Below are 25740 nucleotides of genomic sequence, written 5' to 3'. Positions count from 1 at the left end.
ATAAGGGGATTTTTCCCATTCTTTGGAGAATCACTGCCCACGCACATACAGGAGAGATGAGAAATTTTCATGAGAGGAGCCGCTGGCATTGTTGGAAGACAAGCAGTCGTTCAGAGAGCTTAGCCAGGAGGAGTCAATACTAGCTTGCCCGGATGAAGAATATAAAGGAGGATTAGGAGGACCTACACAGGTATGAGAGGTCTTGTAAGGGTTCTGATCCAGCCCTTGAAAGATCTGAGAAGATAAACCAGCAAGTTATCCTGACTGAGGATATTACTGTGGTGCTGGTTATCATGGTACTGGCGGGGCCCACGGGTCCAGGTTCTTGAACAACATGGACGAACAACTGGACCAGTGACACAGATACAAAAGAACAAGCAAGCAAAGTTACTTAGGTAAAAATAAGCTCAAAGAGGAGCAGGTTGGCACCAGAAAGGGAGCTGGCATGAGTCACAAGGGTTTAGGTGGAGGCGATTTTCATTTCTGGCCGAGATTCCAAGTCCCTTTCAGAGAGCTGTCCTGAGGTGTGTCTGACAGCTCATGCAGGGCCCTGTACTCTGTGTCTGCTGTGTGTGTCTCTTTCCATAATGTACTGTGTTGTGATTGTATCCATGAGATGCAACCCATAGGCATGAATAGATAATGAGCTGTTTTGTGGCCAGAGGTTACTTTTAGACACTTTGAGGTGTTTCTGTGCCTGTGCCTGAGTTGAAGATTTCCCCGAGAACTAATGCATGGGCTACTTCTAAGATTGTGACTATTGTTTGGGAGTTAGTGGAGGGTCCCTAGGCAGGGCCAGGACTCATAACAACTGACACATAGGTGGTACATAGCCAATGATCGAATGGAAGGCATGACCTGCCCCATGCTAACTACTATCCTACCGGGATTTCCCCAGAAACATCCTTCATGAAACATTATCTCCTCCTTCATGGCCTGGCTTGCACAGAGAAGATGACACCATCAGTGGAAGTCACTGGCCTTCAAGGACCATAAGTCAGGTGAGACTCACTTCTGAGGAAGCCCAGGTCTTGACTGTCAGTCTATGCAGGCCTAGAACACAACAGCATACTGAATAACACATCTTCTAGGTGGCCAGGGCCCAGGTAGAGACTTCCTCAATGATACCCATACACCCCCAGGCCATTGGGTAGCTCTAAAAAGAAAGAAGGAACTCCTTGAATGATTGAGTCTAGTCCTGAATTGATTTTTTAAATTGATTTTTAAATATAAGGAGATGTATTAATTGTGCTCAAGTACCATGCAGTAATCCATGCCTATTATAGCTGATTATTAACCAAAAAGTGTTAACTGAGAAAATTTTGAGGGTTATGTTTAAAATTCATAGACATTTCAAAGGTTGAGAATACAGTTTGGAACTGATCTCTTGTTTCATTAGTTATTAAATATGCAAGAATATAGTAGTCTTGATTTAATCATTGTCCCAAGCCCCCTATGACTCCTGTACAAAATATTTACTACCAATTATTTCAGATATAATGCTCCCTTTCTGAGTATCTTCTCAATTTTACAGGCAAAACAATTTCAGGATTCTGATCTCTACTAGATGGTTTAAGAGTTATTGCCAGAGAACTGTTCACGCTCAGCTTCTCCTGAATAGTAATGCATTATTTGTATGAATTCTAAGTCGTGGCTATATCTTCTGTTGACAGTTTTAGATTAAGCACAGAAAATTGATTATTTTATTGTTCTGCTATATTCCTTTACCAAAAGTGTGGTTCCAGAACATTTTCTGGAAAGTGGGTGTAACCGCATCATAAAAATTGCTGAAATCATCTATTGTCTTATTCAGCTATTTGATCACCCAAAAAAGAAAAGTGAATTTATAGCACTTAAGAGGATTTGTGAATATTCTTAATAATAAAACCAGTTACCCAAACTTATAATTGTAAAGACAGTATATCAGAAACAGGAGTTCTACAGTTCGGGTTTGTAATCCATCTAATCACTGATGTCTTGTTTCATTAGTTATTAAATCTACAAGAACATAGTAGTCTTGATTCAATCATTGTCCCAAGCCCCCCATGACTCCCGTACAAAAATCAGGGCCCAAAGAATCCAGCTATCTCATCTTGTTCATTCACTGAGCCCCATCCACTGTCGTCAGCGGACTGTTCAACGTGCTTTCTCCCATCCGAATGATGCCTCGGAAGGATTACTGCAAGGAAAGAGCAATGTCTTGCCATGAACTACCTGCTGCATCTTGGGCACACGATGTCACCCCTCTGAGCATCAGCTCCCTTAATGGAAAAATGAGGTGGGTGAAATAATGACCAGTAAGCTGCTTTAAAACTCTAGGAAGCCACTTCTTGTATTTATAAGCATAGAAAAGCCAAACAAATAATAAAAAAATGCGCTGATATAGCAATGTAGTCTGTCTCCAAACTTGCCAGTGTTCCTGATTTAAAAGAAATGCTCTGCTGTGAAGATCTGCCTGTTCGAAAAGCTATTGTTTGCATTTATTAAAATATGCATCTAGACAGATTATGCCAGGCAAGCCAAATAACATGATTCAGATGACTGAACCACTGTGGTATATGAAATCTTATATATAAATATGAGGTGCTGATTAAACCTGCTTACAAACATTATCCAGATTTGAATTTATGTAACTTACAAACAGATCTAGAATACCTTGATCTCTATGTATTCATCAGAAAACTCACAGAAGCAATGCTGTGTCTAGTATGGAAATTTATGAAACAGTTCTAACTCTCTGTCTCCATTTCCACAGAAAATGAAGAAGGAGAGAAGAGAACGAACAGGATTTCAATAGAGGGATAATACCGAAGCACAGCAAACACAGGGCACGAGACTGCCGCTGTCTGAACTGTTCTCCCATTGCTCACTGTCCCTGCACATGAGAAATGCTGAGTTGGAAGGTTACAAACCGCTGCCTGTGTTACTTTGTTGCTACCAATCATCTACGCTGAGAGCCTTGGAATTTTAACTGCTCTGTTTAGTGAGTGAAAACAATCCATAAATCATTTTTTGAAGCACTATTTATCACTAAAGATCATATCAAGTTCCTAGAATCTACAGTCACGAGTCCCAGGTCCGTCTTCCAATCGTGTATCTTACTATGTGCTCCAGGCCAGGAACTTACCCCATACGGTCTCCTTTCGTCGTCAAGAGAGTGGATAGAATAATATTGGACTTTGTGCTTTTCATGATGATGAAATGAAACAGAGAGCCCATGTTTCTGATATAATAGCTTTACAATTATCGGTTTGCTTAACTGATTTTATTATTAAGCTAGATTCAGCCCACTCTACTATATATACTTTTATCACATTTGTATCTTTAAAATGTTACGTGCTTTCGTTTCATGATGGAGAGGGAGGAACAGGATTTTTTGTCTTACTTTTCATTAGTATATAATGTTTTGCATTAGTACAGCACACGCAGCTTGCAATCACCTTGGGGAGTCGCCAACATGAGATGGAATTAATAATATTAATAAATTAATAACATCAACAAGAACAAAAACTGGGGAAAGGGTCTAGAGGAGGAGGGGGAAAGGCAGGAGGGAAGATAATTTAAAAACAGGAACCAAGCTGTGTTAGGAAGAAATGTCTGAAAGTTCACTGTTATAAATGTGATGGCTGTAAAGGAAATTTTGCTGCATATAAAGAGTCGTTTCTCATTATTCACAATGGTTTGTTCTCTTAACAATGAAATCAAAGCCCACAGACTGCATTTCAAGCCAGAAAGCAGCCTGGCTTTCACATGGGCTTTCTCCATAGGGCACACATTCCTGCACTCGCACCACCTTGGGACCGATGGTAAGTGGCAAAGTCACAACAAAGTCACAAACACTGCTCAAAGCACCGCACTAAGCAGCCAAGAGGACACCTGTTCCCTGGATGAGAGCCCAAGCATTCAGGCAGAGGGTGGCCTTTTTCCGCATCAGCTGGGGCCGGGAGCATGGGACGGGCCTGAGCTTTTCACAGCTCTGTCTGTGCGGAGATGACTGCAGGGTGGCCATAGGTGTGGCTCAACCCGAGCTACTGTGTCTGCTCTCCCAGCCTCACAGCTCATCTCTGCCCCGACCCCGACCCCACTGCCTCTGCACTGGCTGTGACTTCTGACGTCAGGTGGTCCACACCCTGAACACCCAGGCCAGGCCCAGCCTCCAGTGGATTCTCCTCACACATGTCCAGAGCCTCTGGATGAAGCAAAGCCTCACATCCTGGTTCTTGAGGGCTGGGTCTCCATCTCTCCTCCCTCCAACTTAACCCCTGATCATCTCTGGCTCCCCGACTCCTGCTAGCTCAGTGCCTGCTCCCGTCTCTACCATTGCCCCAGAACAATGACTCCTGTGGAAAATTCCCGTGCGGTTAAATCTTTGATTCACTTTGTCCCCAGGTTTCTGCGAACCCGCACCCTGGCCCAGGCATTTACACTTGGACTTGTCACCAAGTAAGAACTGATACCAGGCCCGAGTTTTCTGCCAGTCTGTGCTGAAGAAGAACATGGCAGTCGAGCTTGTGAATGACAACGTGGCATCATAGGTGTGGAGTGTGGGTCCCACGTGAAGAGGGTTTACGGACCAACTGGTAAAGCAAACCAAGCCGGGGGAGTCATCCTGACGACAGCAAGCGCAAGTGCAGAATCACACATGAAACAATTCAGAACACAGCTAATGTAAGTCGCACCGTCTTCCACGCATGGAGCTCTGACAATGGGGCAGATACGGTGCTGCACACTTTGTGTGTGTTACTCGGCACACATCATCATCGTGACAACTTTCTGATATAAGTGATACTATCCTCATTGTACTGATTGGGAAACAGAGGCTCAGAGAAGTTAAGTCCTCAACTGACAGAGTGAGACCCAGGTGTGCTATGCCTGACTCAACGCCCTCGCCGTGTTCCCGAAGATTTCCAGTAGCTGTTGGGGCAGAAGAGACTAGCTGAGACCAGCTCAGGACCTTGGCATTTTAGGTCCACAGCAGGCAGAGAGAAAGCTGATCTGGATATCAAGCACCTGCAGGGAAGGCACAGCAGGGTAGGGTTCAGCAGGTGTCCTGGCCCCTGGAGAATGAATGAGTGTTGAAAAAAAAGTTTGGAGATGGGGAAGATTAAAATTGTGCAAGTTCCTGCAAGCTAGGAAGACTAGTGCATATATATGTTATCACAGGAAGCAGAGTCCAGAGGCATCGCCGGCTGCGATGATAAGCCACACTCAAGGACTAAGGCTCAGATGCAAACGTGTCCCTGCGTCCGGTTCTGTCAGTGGCCCCTGACATTTTCATCCTGCTGAAGGGCTCCCAAGGCAAAGTGCATGAACTCACTTCAGGTGAGTACCAGCATGGCCCAGTGTTCCCCTGTCCAGTGTATCATTTTGTACTGCCTTCCCTGCAGCTGCAAATGACAGCAAAGTTAGTGGCTTCCAGTAACACCATGTGTTGCTTTCCACGCTGTGAGTGAGTGTGACCAAAAGGGACTGTGTTCCTTCGGAAACCCTTGAAGAAGACCCTTACCTGTTTAGTTTCATATTCTGTGACTTGTGATCCCTTCTCAACTTCAAAGCCACCAATGGTTGGCTGAGTCCTTTCCCCGCATCACTCTGATGCTGGTCCTTCTGCCTTCCTCTTTCACTTTAAAAGATCTCTGTAACTACACAGGACTGACCTGGATAATCTAGGATAATCTCCCCAATGCAAAGTTGGTAAACTAGCCATCACACTTTCACTGGCAGCCTGTAATATATCCTCAAGTTTAGGACATTAATACCTGGACATCTTGGTGGACCATTACTGTGCCTTCTAGTCTACTGTCTTGAGAGTGGCCAACATGCAGCTCTGTAACATGCATCCCGTGGGCCATCTAGGCAGCACTTGGGAATGAAGTGCTACACAAGTGAAGGTCAGTGTAACGGGCAGGCATCTCGCACACAGGAGTGAGGAGGAAGGAGGAACTTACACAACACATGGCCTCCCAGGTGTCTCAGAGCCCCTCCTATTCACCTGTTGGATGTACCCACTGTACCTCCAGACACAGATCCCCTTGACAGCCCTCTTGCTAATCTGAAGCAAGTAGGGCGAGAGTCACTCCAGGCTGACCTTGCGGGATGGCATTGAACTTCTCGCCTTTTCACCACTTTGCACTTCTATTCCAATAACAGGGCTCCTGTACCTCTAGCCCCTTCTCCTGACATCCTGGTCCTTAATTTTATGTAGACTTCTTATCAGGAAAACTACTTTCTGTTGCCTCTACTTGCTAGTCCAGAGTCCTACGCCATACTTGCTGGCTGCATTGCTCTCCTCCTGTGAGGTTTCCTTGCTGCCAGTGCCTTCTGCCTTCTTGTTGCTGTAGCTCTGCCCATTCACAGGCTCCCAGCCACTCTTCCCCATGCCCACAGGTATGGTACCCCCTCCTGGGCACTCCCGTGGCAGGCTCTATCTCTGCTCACAGGACTCACCCTGGAAAGGTCTATTTCCTGAGAAATGTCCCTTTGTTTACCAGCCAAGTTAGCAGGCGGGCACCCACAGTAACGGAAAACCAGAGGCTCTAACAAGGGACAGTCAGGCCACTCCCTCACACCAATGATCTGAAAGCCAGTGCGAGACACTGCAGAGCACTGAAAGGGGATGACAGACAAGAAAACCAAGTGGAGAGCAGAAGGGAGCTGCCAAAGAGTATACAGCAGGGAGGGCAGAGCCGGGCTGACGGCCTCTCTCCTGGCTCCCACAGCGGCCACGCTGCGTCAGGGAGTTCAGTTTGCAGGGGGCAGCTGGCTGAGAATCTCAGCATTGGAGGGACTACGGCTGCCATCTAGGCTAAGCACTGACTGATGCAGGGACCCCAGCTGGAAGAGCCCAGCTGAGCCTGAGCCACCATTCTGTCCCTGTGAACAGCTCCCACAGACGTCCTGCTAGAAGCTCCTCCTCTGAAGGTCCACAAAGCCCTCAGCTTAAGCTCGTGTCTCCCGGAAACTTACCTACTCTCTGGTTATAATGGTTGCATCCAAGCGTAATATACGTGTACATGCACATGCGCATACACGCGCGCACACACGCGCGCGCACACACACACACACACTCACACATGCACGGCCTATCTTTTTCCTATGACTACTTTCCAAAGGTTTGCCCTCAAGTGATCTATTTTCTGTGCTGAACAACCCAGCTGCCTTTAGTTCCAATGAGACAATTTTCCTGTGTTCCATCGCTACAATTCGGGTCTTAGGTGACATCTAAAAGTCCACGTGCTACTGGCTGGGTCACCAGCCTGTGATGGTACTGAGAAGTGGTGTAGCCTTTGAGAAGCAAGGCCTAGTTGGAGGTTTTCAGGGTCCTCATCTTCACTGAGGATGCGCCCTCGAGGAGCAAAGTGGGACTTCAGCTCTTTCTCTACTTTCTCTCTTTAATGTCCTGACCATAAGAGCAGCAGTTTCACTGCAGCATGCACACCCTGCCCTTTTACAGGAGGAATAAACTGATGCACAAACTCAGTCATGGACTGGAAGCTGCAAAGCTGTGAGGCAAACTAAAACTTTTTCTAGAAGTTGATTATGGCAGGTACCGGTTATAGTGAAATAAATCCGACCAACACATCCTGTTCTGGGCTTTGTCCTCTGAGTCGCCTCTAGGTCCTCCTCACAGTGCGGCTTCTCTGGTTTCTGCTCCCAGAAGTGACTATACCTTCAACCTTATCCCCCAATAGAGCAGGATCCCCACCTTGAGGTCTGCCAGCCCTGTGAGCATACGCTGAGTTGAAGGATCCAGAGAAACATGAACCAGGACAGATCTTTTGAACCATGCTGACCAGAACGAACCGGAACTGGCTTGTGTTCCAGTGGATCTGCCGAGAATTTCCAAAGTTCTAATCAACACACACCTAGGGAACTAGAACAAGAGCCGGGGCTTTAGAATACTCGGCTGGTACAGCATCAAAGTGCAGCCGGATGCTGGGAAAGGTCATGGCTCAGAGGCCCCACTCACTCGCCTCACGAGGCAGAGAAGCTCGGAGCTCCTGTCATTCCCACACAGAAATCACTAAAAGAGCCTGCTGCTCACGGAGGCCAGACGAGGCAGCATTCGCGTTGGAGTAGAGCCGCTGAGCAGTATCCCTGACCCAGGAGCTGCTTCTCTCCGGCATCGCTATTCAGTTCTGTGGGTTTTCTATATATTCCTTTTCTTCCTTTTATTTTTATATAGATGCACTTGGCAGCTGACCTGATCGATTAGGCCAAGCACTTCCTGCGTGTGCCAGTGCAGCCTCAGCCTGGAAGGGGAAAGGCCTGCAGGAGCTGCTGCTGGACCTGCTGCAGACAGCAAGGAAACAGTGGTGAGCCCATGGCTTGGGTATTCTTTTCTAGTCCCTCTTGGTCTTTGCTCTATTCTTACAATAGGCAAACTGAGGCTAGCCCTCAACCTGTTCCCTAAGTCTAGGAAGCAGCTTCCTATTTCTCTTCCTTAGTTTCCAACGCAGTACCCTTCTCTTAAATGATGGTGTCTTGCTATACCTGGAACAGCCTTCCCTTTCTCCAAATCCCAGGAATGCCTCCAAAGCTCCGCCCCACTGGCCAGACTTTCCTGCTTGATCATCTGTGTGTTCTCTGTACCCACACACTCCGCTGCTGGGTTTTCTGTCTTCTCATCACCTTTCAAACATTGATTCCTCCCGGTGCCTCTCTCTCTGTTCACCCTCATACAAAGTGACTCCTGATGACCCCAGCCAGTGCACCGCTTGCTGTGCTCTCTGCCAGCCTCTGCATGGACCCCAATCCAAGCTTGGGGACCATCTGAGCTTCCCAAACTCCAGTTCTGTCTGGAGTGACTGCTTTCCAAACCCTGCTCTGCTCAAAGCCACTTCAGAGGGAAATGGATTAAGAACAGCTGGGGGAGGGAAATGGGAACTGGGTCAGAAAGGGGTGTTCCGGCACAACTAGAGCATGATTTCCCCAACTAGAGCTCTTGGTGCAGCTTGCTCCCCGACCCCATTCCCTTGTCTAACCAGCATCCCAGTGTCTGCACCAGTAGGGACTGGCCAAGGCTAAGCCATAGAGTAAAGGTTGCTTTAAAAGGGTTTTTGCTTTTTCCTTGGAATATACTGATAACAACTTATAAATTACCCATGAGCTTTATGTACCAACTCTGAGGATATCTGAATTCAGGAAAACAATCCGGTGTTTGGCTATCTGAGGATACATTTAAATTCCCAAAGAACTGTCCTGGTCAGGTGGTGATGCGTTTTACAGAAATGATACCTCTCCTGTTGGGGAATCAATGTAATAAACAAAGACAGAGCCTCTCCTCTTTCATTACTACCTCCAGAATTAAACTTACTAGCAGTGCTCTGCTTAGCAAGAGAGAACAAAAGGGTTGGTTATTCACTCATGGAATACAGGTAAAAATTTTCCAGTGACCATTTCTTTGAGGTGTCTATTTTAAGGATTTGATGAAGAGTAAGTTACAAGGTAAATCTCCACCCTTCCAGAGAGCAAGAATCAGGAGTTTCAGCCCAGCAGCTACTTGTCAAATGCCAAGCCACAGTGGTGTGCTCTCAAACAAGCTGAGCTTGTCCTCAGAATTCACGTTTCACAGCCCCACTCTCTGCCCAAATGCCGCCACCACCTTGACAAAAACAATGTTCTTTAGTTAGGTGAAGTAGAAAAATACAGTGAAAAGGTTCCTTGATATTCTAGGTAAACAAAGACACTTTCTGAAGAAAAACACTGGTGAAGATGAAAGCCAGGCATTGCCTTAGACACTCTCCAATTTCCAAAATACCACTTAAAAATAATTACACCCACGATTTATGCATGATTCATTAGATAGCAAGAGAAAATGCACTGCCAAATTTTAATTGCATTCAAAGAGTAGACACCATGAAAAATACCCCCAACCTCTTTGGACTAGAACCCCTCTAAGTAACATCTTCTCCACAACGTAAATCTTGTCTGAAAGTCTATCCTTATTAATTTATAGAAATATTGTACTTCAATGATTGGATATCCCTCGGAAGAAACTTTTTAGTTTAAGCAAATAGAAGATCAAGTAACCTGGTACCCGTTTTTACTTGTGAAAAAGAATGTGCTTGAATCACAAGATTCCCTACAAAGATGACAGAAATGCCATAAAAATCGTGTGTTGTCTGTGAACCAAAGTGGTTTTCCTCTCTGCACCCTTCCTCTCAAAGTAGGAACAAGATGATATCTTCATTACACAGTTCTGGTAGAGAATCTACCAGTTATGCACTGAACACCATCCCTTATCCATGCTGATTACAGCCCGAATCGGGGGGGACATAATAGATACACGATCTTTCCTAACTTAGAAGAGATGTGATAGACAGCATCGTGCAGAATGTAAACAGCTCTTCAGTACGTGAGAGCCGCTGCACCGCTAATCTGAAGAACTGGGTACAAGGAGCACCGAAATGGTACTCGAAGGTCTGCGGCAGCAAGGTGTGCTGGTACCGCGTCCATCCTCTGGATTTGGAATGACACCTGCCATGTACACCCTGCTGCTGGCGGCTGTCCTTCAAGAAGGAGAGTGGGCTGTGTGACAGGCACAGTGTTTGGTGTTCAGTGTCTCCCCGGGATTGCTGTCACACACATACCTGTGGTCTTTAACGGCGTTTTCTCTCCTAGCAACAGTTTTAACCTTTTGGCGTGGATTTTGCCTTGATAATGCGAGTCAGCCACCACTGCTGAGGTGAAAGACATGTTACAGAGTGTGCAGCACTTGTTCTTATCCACCATGTCAGCATCACTTCCCTGTTGCAGGAGAGAGAGAGGAAACAGTGTCAGAGAGACGTCCCACTCCCCACTTCCTCTTCCGGTTCCATTGTTCTGTAAGGGACTTTTACCACACGCTGGCTTGTGGAACGGTCTCACCATTGTTCTGCAATCTCTTCTTCACAATAATCATCACCAAAACTTATTTAGGGCCTGATTTCCACATACTTTGTGTGTGTGTGTGGTTGTGTGGCTACTAACATCAGATAGTAGGATTACGAGAAAAGTATGCAGTTACCCAAAGAAAAATAGAGCCCACAATTAGGTGAGAGCACATTGTGTCTGGCACTGTGAGGAAAAGCAGCCTGTAATTGTACCCATTATACTCATTAAAGTAAGTAAAATATCACCGTTCATATGGACTGAATTATTTAGCAGAAATTACCATTTGGCATTCAGCTTTGCCTTTACCCAATTTTAGCCTCACCAGGATACATGGCTGTGATGTTCTAAATTTTTTCTTTAGATTTATTTAAAGATGTGAACATTTTTCATAATTAGCTCTAGTATATATTATAAAGCAATGATGACCATGCTGGCTGAGTTTTCTAGAGAGTGTGTGTAATTTTTCCTTTTCTTCAGGAGAGGTGATTCTTTCAATGTGGCACACAACGCTAATAAGATCCAGTTTGGTTTTTATTCTTTTGTAAGACTTAATGAAAATAAATCGTGATTCAGAAAAAAAAAATAAATCTTTTGTCAGACTATGTGGCCTGGCTATTGTGACATACAGGTCATCAATTACCTATACTTATGCAAGAGAAGATTAATCCATTGCCTCCTCTCCTGCCTAGCTGAAAATTGAGGGTGAAGCCAACTCTCAGATAAGGAGTTAATCTATTCCTTAATGGAACTGCAACAGCAAAGCATGTCGTTGTTAAAGAGCAGGCCTGGAGGAGTAAAGGCCCCACAATAGCCCCTTCGCTGACTCCCAGAAGGCCTAGAGAATGCAATTTAAAATTGGATGGGGAGGAGAAGGAGAGTGGAGACAGGATGGAGAAGGAGAATCGTACACACTTTCTGCATAATAATAAGATGATCAGACTGCTGGAGAAAGTATAGGCTTGCAACTCTGTGGTAGCTAGAAAGGGAACTGCTTCTTCCTTAGGGCATCTCTCGGTAATATCCTTGAGAATCAGCTTCTGGGGTGTGTTTCCCAGGAGGCAGGCCCATAGCGGGGTGGTGGGGGCAGATACCGACTGGAAATGTTGAGGGTGAGGTGGGGCAACAGGTCAGTGAGAGTCAGTGGATCTTTGGAGAGTGAGGGGCTTAGGGAATGTGGCAGGCACAGAGCCTGTATCTATTCTGGATACCCTTGCTGAGGATATAAAGCCAACATGCTTGCAGTTTTGCCCTCTGTTAAAAATAGAAGTTATAGGGCCAGGGATTTAGCTGAGTGGTTCCGCTGCCTGCCTAGCAAGCAGAAGGACTGGAGTTCGATCCCCGGTAACAGTTACACCTTTGTGTGGTACACTGTGGAGACATCCAAGGGGTGAAGGAGAGGGTTGGCTCCTGGTCTCTCCTAGGGAACGGTGCAGGAACCCTTGGAGGGCATCAGCCTGGGAAGATCACAAAAAGGCAAACGACAGAGTTGCTGAAAGGTTCCAGTCCCTTAAATGAGGAGTAACCCAGAAAGAATGAAATACCAAATGTGGTACTTTCCCACTATCTGTTAGGGGTGATTATTAACCCTACATCTTTAAATAAAACAAGGAAGAGTGTCAAGGCCACAGTGGTGGCTTGAACTATCCTATTTTTCACCTACATATGCATAACATAGTATAAAGTATGTACTTTTAAAAATTAAACACAATAAGATCTTAAACCAGACTTTAACTCACAATTCACCTCTTTAAAACCCGGGTGTCTCCTTTGCCCCTTCCAGTGAAAGTCCCAGACATGCTCAGTCTTTCTCCCGTCTAACGAAAGGCAGCAAACCAATGCAGTGGCTGGTATCACTATGCGAAGAACACTGACAACTGGTTTCCAAGGCAAACAACTGCTCTCGGATTGCGTAATGAACAAAGGGTTGATGTCTTTCGTTCTTCCGCATACTTTAACACTTTGAGGTCCTCTATGTATGTCAGACGCTGTGTCATAAAATACTACTCATCTTTCTACTCCTCATCACGAAGGCTGGCACCAGGAGGAAAGGGCGGATAGGATGTAAAGTAAGGACTTAAGATAATCAGTGAAATGCCCTCTTATTGGACTCCTCCAACTACAATATAAAGAGACGAATAGTGCAAGTGGAGCCTGTGTACATGGATTTTCCTCAGGCCCAGCATGTATGCCTCTCACTTCTTACCTAACCCAGTCCAGTCTCATTATGTAGTTATGGCTCAGTGAGTTACCACTTCTTGGAGATGAACCTCCTTTTGACTTCTATTGTCTTACAGAAGTAAGATTCAGCCTGTGAGTCAGTCCTCTGGTGTCCTGCACATCTCTCTTTTATAGAACATTATTATTATTACATTTGCTTGTTTGCATATTTTCCCCTCATGAGACTGTTAACCTTCTCTAAGGTCAAGAAAAATCATCTCATGGATAGCAAGAACCCAGCAACCAGCACAATGCTTTCTACACAGGGTCCTTCCAGTGCTTACTAAATGACTGGAGTAGGGGGTTGGATTGTGAGGTTAATAATTTATGTGACAGAAAAATCAAGAGAAAACAGGGATATTAAGGAGCACTTTTTTACACTGACAAGAAGATATTCAGGAAAAAAGGCAGAGAAGTCAACAAATTCTAACTTGAAGGTTGGTGTTAGAGAATGCGGGTCCAATATTTGTGTCAGTTTTGTGATGGTGATTTTAATATATATTTCTGGATGTCTGCTCTCCTGGGCAACCTCATTCACTTCTCAGAAGAATCAAAGACTAACAGAACTGACTATTGAGCAATAAAACAATGAGAAACAGTTACGCCATCATTGTAGAAGGACCAAGAAAAACAGAATCCTGACAGTAGATGTAAACTTGACGTCCAGAGAAGTGAGGCAGCCCTTAAGCTGGATAATGTACTCTTTGTGAAAGATTTTATGAAGGAGCCGAAGAAATCACATGATGGAACGGGAAAGCCTACTGATTCTGATTATTCTAACAACTCTCCTGGAGATATGACTGCCGAGAGAATCTCAGTACTAACCACATACTAACCTGTAAAGTAGGAGAATTTAATTATGTGTTCTCAGCTATCTGAATCCCAAATTAATGAATCCTCAAGACTCCAAATCACACGATCTTCCTTAGGAGTCTGTCACAGCACCAAGAGCGAGGTTGCTCTCTGGCTCAGGGTGGAGCTCCATACATTCTGATGAACTGACCTCAAATAATACATTTACATTTCTGGCTTAAAGAATAATCAACAGCCTCAAGGTATCATGGAAATGAAGAGGGGAACTCTAGGATAATCTTAAAGTAAGGATTTCAAACTACAGGCAGGATTTTTAAATGTAAACTCCCCACTACTAAAAGCAAGAATAAACACATGTATAGTAAGTATCCTGAGGCTGCTGAGTCAAAGGTATCTTGCAAAGTCCATACATTTTTCCACCAACTTCAGTTGGAGCAGAAAGCCCTGGGTGAGTGTGGCTGGTTAGAAATCCAGACCTGAAGAGTCCTTCTTTTTTTTATATAAGGTTATTTTCATAATGTATATGATTGTCATGATTATCTTTAACTTTAGGTGAATGTAGAGCCTGACTCAGATTGCCACTTCCAGGACAGCAGTGAAGAGTTCTGCGAAGCTCCTCCTCCGTGAAGCAAACGTAAACGCTAAAAAATATTTTTAATACCATCGACAATTCTTTAAAGCTTCCAGAAATTATCTTAAGAACAAGCAAAACATTAAGAAATATTTATACCTGAATGTTTATTACATTTCAAGGAGAAAGTATGAAGCCCTTTGGCCACAATCCTACTTACCAACCTCCAATAAAGGAGGCTCTGTTCTGATCGGGGGTGGTCAGAAAAGTAGGGCTCCCTCTCTGTTATGGTTTGGGTCCAGATGTCCCCCTAAAGCCGCATGTGGTGGTCACAGGCTTGACTAGAGTCTATGAAGCTGGATTAATTCATGATGCAGTGCTAGGCTCAAGGGCACTAGGACTAAGGGTGTGAGTGCTGCCTGCCCTAAGTAGCCTGGATAGGATAAAAGGGGCAGGGAGACGCTGTTAGCTCTCTTGTTACCTTTGCTTCCTTATGTACACCATGTTGTTTCTCCTCTGCAATGCCTGTTTGCCAGACCTGCCTCGGAGCTGCTAATTATGGACTGAAACCTGTATAAACTTTAAGCCAAAATAAACCCCTTCCCCTCTAACTTTGAGTGCTGGGTATTTTGTCTCAGCAATGGGAGAAAAGTAACTAACACACCCTTCTATCAACACTCAGAGGATACAAGGAAGGGCAACCCACAACCACCTGCTCCTCTGAACTCCAAGTTGAAGAAGCTAAATTTTTAGCAAGGTGGTTCGGAAATGTAGCCCTCATCGTAACCCACTCATCCATCGGACAGAAGCACTATACCAGGCACAGCAGGCCATGAGTAAGGGCGCTGAATGCCCGGCCCCCAGCTCATCTGTAAAGTAGGAGAGTTGAGCAGACCAGAGGCCACTGTCCCTGTCCACCTAGTAAGCAAGGGTGTCACGGAGAACGAAGCTGAGCACTATGCGAGACCTGAGCTCTGCTGCAGTGGTTCCAAGTCTTTCCACAACAAGAGAATGGGTTGTTCGTCAGCTAAGGACCTGGCTTTATCTGGAGCAGAGCATGGGCAACTTTAGGTCTAAAGGTACTGTCAAAATCAGTGGGGATTTGGGTCAAGCAAGTAAGAAAAAAACTGATAACCCAGCAGAGCAACAAGGTGAACAGTGAAACTGCTGGTTTACCAGAGATAACTGGGGGAGAAAACTAAGAACTTCCCTAAAGCCAGAACACAACATAAACACTTGCCTACGAAAAGGCCTGGATTTCATCCAGATCAGTCTGTAGACTTATTTTTCAAGGCATTGACAAAAACAATAGCATAAGTATCAAAATGTTTGCAAAACCTAACCTGACAGTGGCTCCCACAGAGGAAGGCAGCGGGAAAGAGAAGAGCAGAGAGATACAAGCAGCCTGCAAAACCCACTTTCGCCAGAGGGACAACGTATTACTAAATCTGTGCCTATAGTTGCAGCAGTAGTCTGTGCACACTTAGCAAGAGATGTCACCAAATCAGACTGGCACAGACATGGGACACATAAACAAACACTGAGCATTTTTTCCCCTTACCCCTGCCCTCCCTTCACCTAAAATGCACCAATAAACTCAATTAAAGCTGAAAAAAACAAAAACAAACACTGAGCAAACCCAAAACCCAGATGATGGGCAATTGGTATCCAGCAAAGTTGCCATATTTTTCCTAAAATATGAGTATATGTGCTGCCGAAGTGAGCACATTTTGCTTAAATATTAAATTTTCCACAACCACAAAAGATACAAATTACAAAATAAAACAGAATCGGGTAAGTGTAATCCACAACAAGAAAATAAGGTGTGTGTATATGAAGGGTTCCAGATGTTTGGTGTAAACACTGAAGGCTACACGACAACTTGAAAAGCTTCCAACAATTAAAGAAAACCTTGCTTTAGAAATTAGGGAGTGCAAATTACAATGAATTTTCAAATAGAGACTGTCATTAAAGAAACATAAATTATAAAAAAGAACCAAATAGAAAATTTGAATTTAAAAATTATAACAACTGACATAAATAATTCATTAACCTGGCTCAGTAACAAATTTGAACTGGCTGAAGAAAGCATCAGTGGAACTAAAAGTAGATCAAAAGAAACAATGCTTTTCAAAAAATAAAAAAAATAAAGGAAAGAGTGAGGGAACTGAACAACCCCAGAGAAGGCTGAACATCGTCAAGTGCACGAACACAGGCAAACATCACAGCCCCAGAAGTCTTAGACGGGGGATACTGGAAAAATAATGACTGAAAACCTTCCCATACCGGAAATGCAGTCATCTACAGATCAAGGAAGATAAGCAAACTTTAAATGGCGTGGAAGCAAAACTACACCAAATACATGATAATAAAAATGGTGAAAACCAAAAGCTTTGGCAAACTTTTGAAAGTAGCAAGTAACCCTCAAGTGGAATATACTTTAAAACAAAATCACTACCTGTGATAGAGATTTACGGTATTTTCAGTGCCACACCATTAGGCAGACAGAATTGCAGGGAGGAGCGCCCGATTCTGTGGACATCTGTGCCCCACGGTCCCCTCTTACAGGTGGCTTTATTTTCCACCACTGTAGTTTGCCACAGGCAATTGTGGTCTTAAAACTTTATGCAAATGTTTCAGATGTAAAGAAATTATAAAGCGCCAGAGCATGATGAAGGCACACGACACAAAATGTCCTTTTGTTGGGTGCACCCACACTTTCTATTCACCTAACCCATTAGTCACTCGGTAGCCACCTCCGTTACCAGATGGGCTGCCCTGGCACCGCAGTGCTTGTAGGAAAGTAGTCCTTATTCGTCTCAACCTTGACCCCCACAGACATACGTACTGAGTACGGTGTCTGCGAACAGAAACTCACAGAACTGATAAGAATGAATCAAGCAGCTGACAAATTCTAGGAGCAGAAGCTTGAAAGAACCCAATAAGGTATTTTACCTAGGAGAAGTGGGGGCAGTATTTGCTGATCCAGGGTTGGTAGTGACCATATAGAACGAAACGTGTAAGACATAAGGATCAAAGGTATATTGCATTGGAGAGCAATCAAAGTACACGTAGCATAAATTTTCATTAAAACAATGTAATTCATAGGAGGCCAAATATGGAAACAACGTTGCTTCACACTGTCTACCCAGAGAAAACAAGTAAATATGTTATGCACATCCAGTGGCAAATTATGAGCAATAAAAAAAATGAAGTCCTAATACATATTGCGACACAGACGAACACTGAAAACATGCTAAAGGAAGGAAGAAATAATAGAAGGCTATGTTTTGAATCCATCATTTAAATAACATTCTACAATGGGAAAATCTGCAAAGATGGAAAACAACTTGTCCATCTCCTAGAAAGTTGAGGAGCAGAAAGAGAGTCAAGGACAATGAGATGGGTCTGCTAACAGGTGCAGAGCTTCTCAAATTACTGTGCACCTGATGGCTGCACAATTCTATGAATATACTTAAAACCTATGAATCTTACACTTTAAATAGGTAAACTGTTTGACATATGAGTTTTATCCCAACAGATCTGTTATAGAAAAAAATCAAGAGATTCATTGAAAAGCCCAAAGAAATGCTGACATTTGAACATAATTTTTCTTTTCTTTTCCGGGCACCTTCTGTTTAGAGACTGGTTACCTAGTCAGAAAGTAGAGTGCCTTTTTATAGAGTTACTGTGTTCATGTCAGCTCCCTTGTAGTACATGGGATTTCTATGAGCACTGGCTAGGCATTCTTGGATTTTGATCGTTGTGTATATTTTGGCTAAAGATATCCTGTGGCTAGGATGGAACTTGCAGCTGCTACTGAGCTATACTTAAAGGCAGCCACCATGTGATAGTCTCTGCTAAAGGCAGGAATAACTGTACCTCTCAGCCCATACCCTCCAGGAAGATGAAATGTCCAATGAATGCTGTTACTTCCCATGCTGTACACATGGTGCTCTGCTTATCATCTGGCATTGAACTTTGGAGATAGCCAGTAAGCAAAAAAGAATATCACTTCTTGTCTCCTACATTGCTGGCACCAAAAGACTTCCCCTGGGATCCTCAGCAACTCTATCTTCACTGTTCTCTCTTCCATGCCATGGAGGTCGTGTTGTTCTATCTGTAAACTTCATCCACATCTTCTTTGCTGACCGCTCCCAGTCCTTAACATGAGTCTTTTAATTGCATTAGTAACTTTAAAATGAGAGACAGTCTCTTTAAAAACATTCTAAAGTCAACAACTTTACAAAAACATTAGAAATTATCCTTCCAGTGCCTTCCTGAGGTATAGATACATAAAAGAGACTCAACAAAAATGAAATAATAGTTTATAAATGAAGTGAAATAATAAATAAATAAAACGGAAGTGGCTGTTCACTAACCAATCCTAACTTAGTCACTCAAGCCTGTTTTCCATATAAGATAATTTTTTCCTTGCTCTTTTACCAACATTATGGCTCAGGAAAGCACCAATCGGCATAAAATTCACGTCTGATACGGAAATGGATGTGGTGACTCTGGCATGCTGGTTAGCCTGTGAGTTTGCCAACATGTAGAGCCCACATCTTGCTTCCTGGGAAGGTGAGCGTTGTTCAGACGTCCCGCAAAGACACCGCATGCCTGCATCTGCACAGCCTCCACTGGGCCTGCCAGGAAGCCTGTGTTACCACCGCTAACTTCAGAGATACACAGACTGTTACTTGGACAGAAACCACCCACTCGGTAGATGAAACCTTCAATTTCCAAGTGTTTGGGAAAATGGCCACTTTGACAATGAAGCAAAGAGAGAGGGGAGATCGCTGCTCAGGAAGTGCGTAAGTTCTCTGTGTGCGTTTGGTGTTTGGAAGGCATTAGTTTGTGTTTTCAGTCACTGATGAAATATTTAAACAGATGGTCACAGTAGTTACAAGACCCCAAAAGGGAGAACTTAGCCAGTGTTCCTGAGAGAGGACAAATACATCCACCAGATAAGCCCCACTAAGCCAGAGAATTAGCTAGCAAAAAGGCACCAGATGAACAGATACAGCGGAGAGTGCAGAGACGGTAAGAGGCAGTGGGAAATAACAAAGTCGAACGTCTCAAAGTGCCGAAAACTTCTAAAACTACCAAGTGAAAAATGTGTTTCTTACTTGAGACATAACTTTAGGCCCGGCTACCGGTGAGGTACCAGCGGACCTGGAATGCACTGAGACAGATGTTGTTTCCCTTCAGCACCAGTAGTGCGCTTCCTTCCCACGCTAACATTACACAGAGGCTGGCCAGGTGGTTCAGCGGCACGCACCTGCCTTGCGTTCCTGAGGCCTGGGGCTCCATCCCCAGCACAGTCAGTCAGTCAGTCTGTCAGTCAGTCAGTTCCTGACATTTGCGATGTGCTGCTTGTCTCTCACTACTGAAATATCCAGTTTTGAACGTGCAGCCTGCAGAGTGGCTGTGCTACAGAAATGCAACGCAAGCTACCAACAGGCCATATTTAAAATTTCTTATATGTCCATATTTTACAAAACAGTGTGAAGTTAGTCTTAAACACATTTGATCTCTACCAATATGTCCATGGACTCGTTTTAGCATGGTCTCAATATAAAAATTATTCATTAGGCAGTTTGTACTATTTTGCCTATAAGACCTTCCAATCACAAATGTATACTTCATACTTACACCCCAACTAAATTTGGACATCTGCTGAACTGAGTCCATGTGGCTCATGGTAAAGTACTGGATAGCACATGTCTGGTCACAGGATAAGTATCAAATATCAGTTGAATTGAGAAAGAAAGCACATCACTAGAAGTGTAGCTCACTGGTGCGGCACTCGTCTAGTGTGTGCAAGATCCTGAGCTCCAGCACTGACAAAAAGCAAGCTAGCAAACGCAAGATGAATAAACAAATGAAAAAGTCTGTGCATAAAAATGAAGAAAGCTTCATTTTTCTAGGTCAGGATAAAAAAATATAAATTGTTGGGAGCCATTCTACATAATTATGGGGAAAGATTATCTCACAATTACATTATGATCAGGCCTAGTCATCTGGCCTATGGGCCGGCTATGACGTGCCAAAACATAACTCCATTTTTGCCTCCTGTCACAGCTGAGACCTCTGTGGTCTCTTGATACCATAACACTCGAGGGCAAGATTACATCTGCTGAAGACATCCTGGTTCCTTGAGAACCAAGTAGTAAGAGAAAGGTTTCACCTGGGGAGGGGCAAATTCCTTATCATCCTACCTACTGTTGTAAGACGCCTTTGCTCACCCTACCGTCCTAATAGCTGAATCTCCTCATCAGTGTCTGATCCTCATAGTCCTAGGATGACTGCCACCCTCTGAGACATCTGTTACTCCCTACGAACCCAGTAAATAGTGGCAAGCTTGGAGGGCCTTTGTCTTTGGTGCCAAAGGCAGCATTAATCAGGCCCAGAAACGGCTTCCTCTCCAAGTCTCATTGCCTGACTTTATTCTTTAATTCACCTTGTGCTGTTGTGGCTCACAGGAGTCCAGGGCCTACTGCAAGGGTCTGGTAAGCTATCCTTCCCCCGTTCACTACAATAAATAAAATTTCCAATGTGTCAAACTTTTAGAAAGTGCTGCCGCTGATTTTTGAATCTGTGTCTGGCTGGATCCAAGGTGGTGCTATTTCCATTACACGTCCCTGGCATCTTAGGTCAGCCTTCTCTTCAAATATTTTCAATTTTTGCTACCTAAAAATAAATACCTTATGACATTTAAAGTCTGCTAAGATGTAACTTCCAACATATTTTCCTAGGCTTTTCCCCACCATTGCTTGTCATGCAGAATATGCCCCAAGTAAACTTATTTCTTCAAGGTTAAGAGCATAAAGGAGCCTGCCAAGAAAATGCTCCAGATCCAAGCTCTACCTTTCTCTGCACTCAGCTTCTAGCTGTGTGTCCTTGTTAGATATGACACATAGTGAAGGTCATATCCTGAAGGTCTTCTTTTCAGACCAGGGTGGAGAGCAGAAGTTTCTCCACTAGACTAAGCTCCTTCCTTAAGCAGCTCTCTGCTGCGGCACGGGGCCTGGTGTGCAGTGGCTCACTGATGTGCTGAATGATGAGGATATGAATGAAAAACCCAGCAGATGAGCAAACACTCCCTTGTTATTCAACCACAAAAGCACGACTCTATGTGTTTTTCATCAGGTAGTTTATGCTACTCAGAAATCCCCCAGCCTCTCTGCAAGCTAGTGCCACACAAGAGCTGTCTCTCCTGTGCTTCGTCACAGAGAGGGACATCATGACTCCCTCTCTCCCACAGCACTTCACCAAGGCCTGCCCTGAACATGTAGCACCTTTATGACTACTAGCTTATCACCTGAAATTGGATGTTAATGCTTAGGACGGAAAATAAAAACATCCCCAGCCTCCCCATATCCCACAGGGTATTTTGTGTAATATAGTTTGAAAAAAAATAGAACATTAAAGAGAACCAGATGTGGATTCAAAAGATTCAGGTTTACATTTGGCTTTAAATGTGTTAGATGTTACTTATAATTATTGAAGCCAAAATTCTTCTGTTATAAAGAGAATAAGATCCACCTGTCAGCCTATTCATAAGATAAAAGGACAAAAGAGTGCAATAAATGGAGCCATTTGTAACTGGAAATACTACTCAAAGACACACACGTATGTGTACACACACACACACAAGCGAATGGCCTACAGCACAGAAGCACACTATGTTACTTGATTTGCTTCATGGACTTTTTTTTTATACCTGACATTTTCTCAATTATTTACTGGTGTACATGTTCAGTGTTTGTATTTTTTCACTTGACTATACACTCCTTGAGGTGGAAATCCACAGGTCCAGTTTCTACAATAGAATACCCCATAGGTCTTTCAGTAGCTATCTGTTCATTGATGAAGACCATACACATACAAAATAAGTGAGGATTCTGGGAGATGTTCACACCCGTGACACAGTTTTTTTAATTTTTAAATTCTCTGGAAAAATTAGACTAGGAAGCCAAACAAGAGCCCAATAATATTTACAACAAACTAGATAACCAGATATATGTTCCCATTCATTTAAAAATACAAAGGAACCAAAGTAACAACACCCACAGTTGTGCGTGGGGCCTGGGTCCAGTGAGCAAGAGGCTCTGCTCACGGGACAGAACACAAGAGCCCTGGGAAGTGACCAGAGCTCAAGACGGCACGGCACACCAACACGGGACACAGGGGGGCTGCAAGGGCTCGTCTCACCCGCTACTCTGTGGGGAGGAGGCCTAGGCAGCTCTGAAAGGCCCAGCAGAACTTCAGCCAATAAATCACTCAATGTTAAAGCACTACACACATATACAACAAAGATTTTAAAGAGCTCTGTTAAATTAGAAAAGCAATAGTAAGCCACACCTTGTCTTAAATATTTAAGAAGTAAGACATGAGCAGAAAAGAAAAATAACAAAATCAAATTCTATACAACATCACTCTTCGTGAAAGGGAGAATACAGACACAAAAACACGCCAGGAACACAAGCTTCTGAAAATGTCCAAATGTGCAAACATCGTTTTAAGCAAACTGAGATGCCTTAATTAAATGGTATAAGGCATTAAAGAACAACATGAATAGGAATTAACGTTCACAAGGTAGGTGGAAGAACTATAAAAATAAGTAGAAGTAAAAGAATACCTGAAGAGGTGAAGATTAGATCCAACATGAAATGAATAAACACAATAAATACTTTTCTAAGAGAAACAAGTTAAAATTACAGAGAACATTTGCAAATATTAAGAAATAAGTAGATGCAAAGAAACTAAATAGCTAGTCACAAGCTGACAGAATACAAAGATGGTTTAATATATGAGCATCTGATTGTGAGGAACAAAACATATCAACAAATAAAAGTTGGAAACATTCCAAAAATTAAAACAAAACACAATGTATACTGAAAGAACATATTTTATACCTCTCCGTGTCAATCCAGAACAACTAAACTAACTGTATCCTAGTAAAATTCCTGAACTTTACAGAAAAAAATTAAAAATTGCTTGAACTTTCTTATAATTTATAAAAAAATCAAATTATATTATCATTAGGAATTTCAACTACAATGCTTTATCCCCAAAACAAAGAAACATATTTTTGATTTTCAAAATCATAAGCAAAGAAAGTGTGTTCTATTTTTTTCTATATTCAGCAAAACTGACATTTAACTATAAAGGTTCCTGATAAGCAGGATTTGGGGCCTTGTTATAAGCTTCTCTGATGTATCTATTAGAATATAAAATAGAGCCAAATAACTAAAATGATAAGGCAGACACCAACGTAAGAACCCACAGGAGCAAGATGTGCATGCGTGTGTGTGTGTGTGTGCGCACGCGCGTGTACATGTGCTTACAAGTGCTAATTCATAGGGAGAAATACACATGCAATGGCTATATGCTCAAATAATGTGGATCTAGTAAAAGCATTCATTAATAGGGAGAGAGTTGGAAGACTATGTACTGCAAAAAAAGATGCTACTTCTCAGTTGATTATATTAGCGTTCTAGTATTAACACCATTATTCACAGGATATATGCATCACACTGCAGAGGGTAAATAAGTAACCAAGACTCTCAATGCGAATAAATGAATAAAACAATGCAGTGCAGAATGGTAAAGTAAAAAAATCTTAGGACCACGGTTTGCATTGGACGTGTCAGTATGAACTCATGAACGTGAACGTACACATTTCTTAGTTCTAATTGCTGAAATGTTCTAAAACCAATTACAAACTCAACACAACATCTGCACGCTCAGAAACTCTAGCAAACTTGAAACACCACTCCAGTGAAAGGAAATACAGTGTCTCCAAGGGAAATGGCTGACGCCGAGCCACACACAGGGGCCCTAGAATATCTCCCACATTAAATAGTAAGAAAGCTATGGGCCAAAGTTTCGCTCAGGGGCACTTTCCCTGATTCCCAAGTGCGAGGTCCTGAGGACCTGAGTCTGATCCCCAGAACCAAACAACAACAACAAGAAAGACAGCTGCGAATGTGGTCTTGACACAGGGATGCTGGAGCAAACCGGAAGAGGCTTCCGCTGGAAGAGATGAGGCAACTGGGTCTTCAAAGGGACGGTAACTGTGATGGATCAAAATTCATCAAGTATGCGTACACTGATGAATTCAGAAGCATCTTTTCTAAAGACCTATTTGGTCATCTTTGTAGAACAATAAGGAGCCAATTCCTTAACTGGAAAATCGATAAAAGGGAAAGGACGGAACAATATTTCTGCCTTTCCTAGAAGTGTAGCACAGAATACCGAGTAATAAATGAGGAAAATTGCTTGTTCTAAAATTATTCCAAATAATCAATGAAAAAGGGATAGAATTAAAAAACTTTGCACCCTCCAGTGAATTAATGAATCTAGGCATTGAGCACCAACAGCTGCTAACAGGACAAAAAGAAAGGCAATCAGATATTACGCGCTCCTGATGAAAAAACACCATTTACATTTTTGCCAAATGCATCAGCCCAAAATCAGATCAGGCCTCTGGATTCTGTCAATTGTCAGAGAACAGAAAAGAACTGGAGAGTGATGAATGGGTTCCCCAAGGCACAATCAGGAATACCTACCCTTTAGAAAATTCCACAGGTCAAACAACCCCCAGATCCCTTTCCAGGTAAACTGTGGAAAAGAGAGAGTTAAAAAAGAAATCTATGAACTAAAATATGCATCAAAAGGGCATAAAGTTTCTAAAAATTGAACAAGACCCGACTACAGTAATTAAATTGTGCAGAAAATCCAAATCTGGGCAAGTGGCCCTGGAGAAGTCGAGATAGCTCCCTCCAGTGACACGGTAAGGGTCACACGAGGAGCTCCTGAGATGCCGGGAAAGACTCGTTTGTTTCACTGCACAGTGGCTACCAGAATGCTTACCTTAGAACTCATTAAGTGACACATTTTGTAAAACATTTTTTCTGTATTTTATTTTCTAATAATTTTTTTAAAAGATAAATTCCAGTTTACAATGGACTGGATAGCAGCACTGAGTGTCACCCTAAATATGATTCTAAAATATTAATGAAGACAGAAAAAGAGGCAATGCACACTTGAAATTCATTTGATAGACCACCTGATACCACAACGTAAAGTGAATTTCTACCTGATCTATGGCACAAGGGAGTCAATGGAGGCAAATTATAAAACTAGAATAAGAATAGGGATTCCCTCATAGTCTAGTACTGAGAACTGTGTGTGGGAGGTACTTGTGATGGTGGCTGGCCAAGGCAAGAATGTTACTTAAGAATAAACTACTGTAT

General features: G+C 43.2%; 1 protein-coding gene across 3 annotated transcripts in view; it reads right to left on the bottom strand.

Annotated features, from left to right (window-relative positions):
- Positions 1–25740, bottom strand: part of Zmat4 (zinc finger matrin-type 4) — a 437748-nt gene that overhangs the window by 217569 nt on the left and 194439 nt on the right. For all 3 annotated transcript variants that reach the window (XM_033765352.1, XM_033765353.1, XM_010617137.2), the window contains exon 4: positions 10593–10749. In XM_033765352.1, the coding sequence (XP_033621243.1) occupies positions 10593–10749 (157 nt within the window). The remainder of the gene's footprint in view (positions 1–10592; positions 10750–25740) is intronic.

This window comes from Fukomys damarensis, unplaced genomic scaffold, assembly GCF_012274545.1.
Source record: "Fukomys damarensis isolate Sample0158 unplaced genomic scaffold, DMR_v1.0_HiC HiC_scaffold_18, whole genome shotgun sequence".
NCBI classification, from domain to species: domain Eukaryota; kingdom Metazoa; phylum Chordata; class Mammalia; order Rodentia; family Bathyergidae; genus Fukomys; species Fukomys damarensis.
The sequence above is the reverse complement of the archived record's forward strand: the minus strand, read 5'-3'. Positions and strand labels throughout refer to the sequence as shown.